The sequence below is a fragment of the Nannochloropsis gaditana genome, assembly GCF_000240725.1.
Source record: "Nannochloropsis gaditana CCMP526 unplaced genomic scaffold scaffold314, whole genome shotgun sequence".
Lineage (NCBI taxonomy): Eukaryota > Eustigmatophyceae > Eustigmatales > Monodopsidaceae > Microchloropsis > Microchloropsis gaditana.
Window position 1 is genome coordinate 25,489 of NW_005803639.1, and position 3,306 is coordinate 28,794.

A 3,306-nucleotide genomic window follows, 5' to 3' on the forward strand; every position below is an offset into this window, starting at 1 on the left:
CCCTTCACATAGCAGGCCCGCCCCCCGTGGTAGCAGAGGACAATGTCCTCATCCTCCCCCGGGTGCGCTTTCCGCAAGCGGGCGTGTTCGCGCTCCTCCCGTGCGTTGTGGTCGAGAGACATAGGTATGGCCTCGTAGACGGCCGTGGAGGACGGGTGCGGAGAAGGGATGAGGGAGGGAGGGGCGGAGGCGGGCTTGGCGGGGTGCCGGAGCTTGCCCATCACTGCACGACAGTCGCCGGCGTTCGCCACGTACAGAACATTGTCTTTGATCAGGGTGTAGAGGGCACAGGCACCGACCGTGGCCTTTTTCCGCTGCGTCAGCTCGTTTTCCAGGGCCAGCACGCTTTCGATCCACAGGGTCTCCACTTGGATGAAGGCATTGATGAGGGCGTTCGTGATCTGCAGGGGAGAAGGGGAAAGAGGGCTTCACGGACCGACCTTGGACGACACGCTATACCACACAGGTGCAACAATCACCCGCTCGCGAAGTGCATTTTGCGCCCTGCGTCTGGCACGTACCACGGTCTCATCTTTCTGGGCGTGACGCGGCAATTTGGCAATGGTTTCCTTTACCTTCCCGACTAAAGTATTTCGGACCATCTCTGCTACCTCTGCGCCACCATGGCCATCAAAGACTGCCGCATGAAAGTAGGGAAGGGATGAAGAAGACGCTGATGCAAAGAGTGAGGGGATCTGGTCGTCAACCACGATGTATCGGTCCTCGATGGGATTATTCGCGGGGTAAGAACAGGTGGAGAAGGCCACTGCACGGACGGAACGGACACATTCTCTATTTTTTTGGGAAAAACTCGCCAGCGGATTTGGCCAGGAGAATGAATCGACGGGATGGTTGTGGCTTAAAATAAGGAGGATGAAGAGAAGAAGGAGAGGGAGAGGGGGTGACCACAGCCTCGGAGGAGAAGATGAGCAGCTGAAAGAAGTCGAGAGGGCAGAAAGACAGCTTCCGTGCCTCGATTTTCTAGCGCCCATCAAAGTACCACCTGTTCTCCTTTTTCTGTAGGATGGGAAGATGGAAATGGGAAGCAAGCTTCAGGGAAGTGGCGGCGGCGGAAACAAATCGCGTTCTTGCAGCGCTTCGTTTGGTGAAGGAAAGGCGACACGCTTCGAAAAGGGCGATGAAGGAAACGGAGGAAACTCGTCACGTGTTTCCCTTCACGAAATCAAGTTATCAGAGCTCCAGCCATGCAGCTTATCGATGTTGAAAGAAGGCATTGCGAAGTAGAAAAATTGGTTGGTCACGGCAGGCTTAAAACCCATTTTATCAAGGGGACACTCAGGAAACAGGTTTATCATAACCAGGAGGTTGAGGTCAGCTGGCGGAGGGGCATGGCAAATATGGATGAGATTGAAATACAAAGCCAAAATCCAGAGACAGACAGGCATGAATGATATATTTCACTTTGTCCAAGCATAATGCACTTATCCATGCCTTTTGGAGGCGAATACGATCTAACCGACATCTAGGCTCTGGCAGGTGTCTAATCAGTGGACGAAAAGCCGGGCGTGAGACATTGTATAGGCACACGATCACGATTTTAGGCGGTCATTCAAAAATAATTCCATACCTGCTTTTAGAATTTTATCAAGTATGGGTCTTGCTTGGCCTTTCGGCCATCGGTGATAGGCTCAAACCGAGAGGCTAGGAAGGCCCGCGCAGAGATGGCACGAGGTGAAATGTAGGTCCATCGTAACTGTCGTGCAGTCATTCTTGGTTACGTCTCAGGTCACAAAACGTATTGATGTCATTTCTTTAAACTACGCTTGTTGTCACTTGCTCGTGGCCATCCCGTGGCAGGGGACGGAGATCGACCCGACGACACCTCATCCCTTTCTCCTCGCTCAACGTCACCACACTACCCACGTGTTTTCGATTCCGCTACCTCCCGCCAGTGGAGGAAGCGATCCATCATTCCATCTCGACACGCACGTGCGTCCCCTCCAATTGTCCTCCGCCAGGGCAACCAAGAACCTTTTCTTCGCCCTATCTCGCCTCGCCCGGCCCCGGTTGCTCCTCCTGTGCCCCTTCCTCCCCCTCCTCCTCCCAATGCTCAAAGACGACCAGCACCACAGTCACATTATCCGAGCTCCCCAACCGCAGAGCCAAATTTCCCAGCTGTGCCGCCACGTCCGACACGCCCAAGCCGCCTGCTAGCAGGCCAGTGGCCTGCGCCACCGCCTCCTCCTCATCCACCACGTCCCAGAACCCATCGCAGGCCACGAGCAGGAACGCATCGGCCTCACTCACGGTGATCTGTCGGGTCTCGGGGTCCGCAATCACCAGGTCCCCGTGAAAGACACCCGAATGACCAGGGGGAAAGGCGAATATCGAGTCCTCCTCCCCCGCCTCCCCCGCCTCGGTTCCCCCCAGGCCCTCCTCGCCGGGGTGGGGGCTGAATCCCTTAAAATCCGGGTCGCCTATGCTCCGCGAAACGCTCAAGTTCCCGCAGACACGATGGATGGTGTTGACCGCCACCTTTTTGTCCACCGCCTCGGCGATGCTCGGATCAGCCAAGTCCATCCGGTGCAGCTGTCCGATGAACAACTCCATCTCCTCCGTCACCCACCCGTTGGCCCGCTCGATCCTCTCCCGCTCGTCCTTCCGCCCGGGCGTCTGGGCGCTTGACAGGGGAAAAGCCTTCCCGTCCCGACACAATATGGCGGCACAATCTCCCACGTTGCCCACATACACGGTCCGGCCCCGGAAAAAAGTCAAAATGGCCGTCGTCCCGCAGTACAAGCCTTCTTGTTCACACATCTCCAGCACTTCCTTGTCCAGGCGCCGACACACGTTCACCATGGCCGCCTCGGGGGAGGACACGAAGAGGGGGTCGGCCATCAGGTAGTGATGCGTCCGCTGCTGTGCGTACCGGGCCGCGCCGATCCCACAATGCCCGTCATAGATCGCGTAGAACGCCTCCATCTCCGCCTGCTCCCCCTGCCCCTCCTTCGGCAGCCCCTGCGCGGCCCCCGTCTCCCCCGATGCGACCCCCGCCAGGTCCGGGATGGCCGTGTACTGGTCTTCCTGGTTCGCCCGCGCTCCCTGGAGGGACACGGCGCCGTAGGACATGCCCAACGCCCTCCGGGGCCGCCGCCGCCCCCGTACCCGCCCTTCCCCTTCCTCCCTCCCTCCCTTCTCGAGCCGCACGCTCCCTTGTGTCCCTCTCGGCCTTCCTCCCGCTCCCTCCCTCCTGGGCCCGCCCAGCACCCCTCTCCCCACCTCCAGCACCTCCTCCATGCTCATCTCGAACGCCATCCCGCCTAGTCCCTCCTCCCCTCCCTCCCT

The 3,306-nt window shown here is 58.6% G+C and overlaps 2 protein-coding genes across 2 annotated transcripts; both read right to left on the minus strand.

The window, feature by feature from the left end:
- Positions 1–41: 41 nt before the first annotated feature.
- Positions 42–1,023, minus strand: NGA_0390800 (protein phosphatase 2c; the record flags this gene model as incomplete). Its single annotated transcript, XM_005855026.1, has 2 exons — positions 522–1,023; positions 42–401 (listed from the first exon to the last, which is right to left on the minus strand). Coding segments are annotated over exons 1-2 (831 nt in total), but the record flags the coding sequence as incomplete, so codon positions are not given.
- Positions 1,024–2,004: 981 nt separating this feature from the next.
- On the minus strand, positions 2,005–2,571 carry NGA_0390900 (protein phosphatase; the record flags this gene model as incomplete). Its single annotated transcript, XM_005855027.1, has 1 exon — positions 2,005–2,571. One exon carries the CDS (start codon positions 2,569–2,571, stop codon positions 2,005–2,007), a length of 567 nt encoding a protein of 188 aa, XP_005855089.1.
- Between the last annotated feature and the right edge of the window lie 735 nt (positions 2,572–3,306).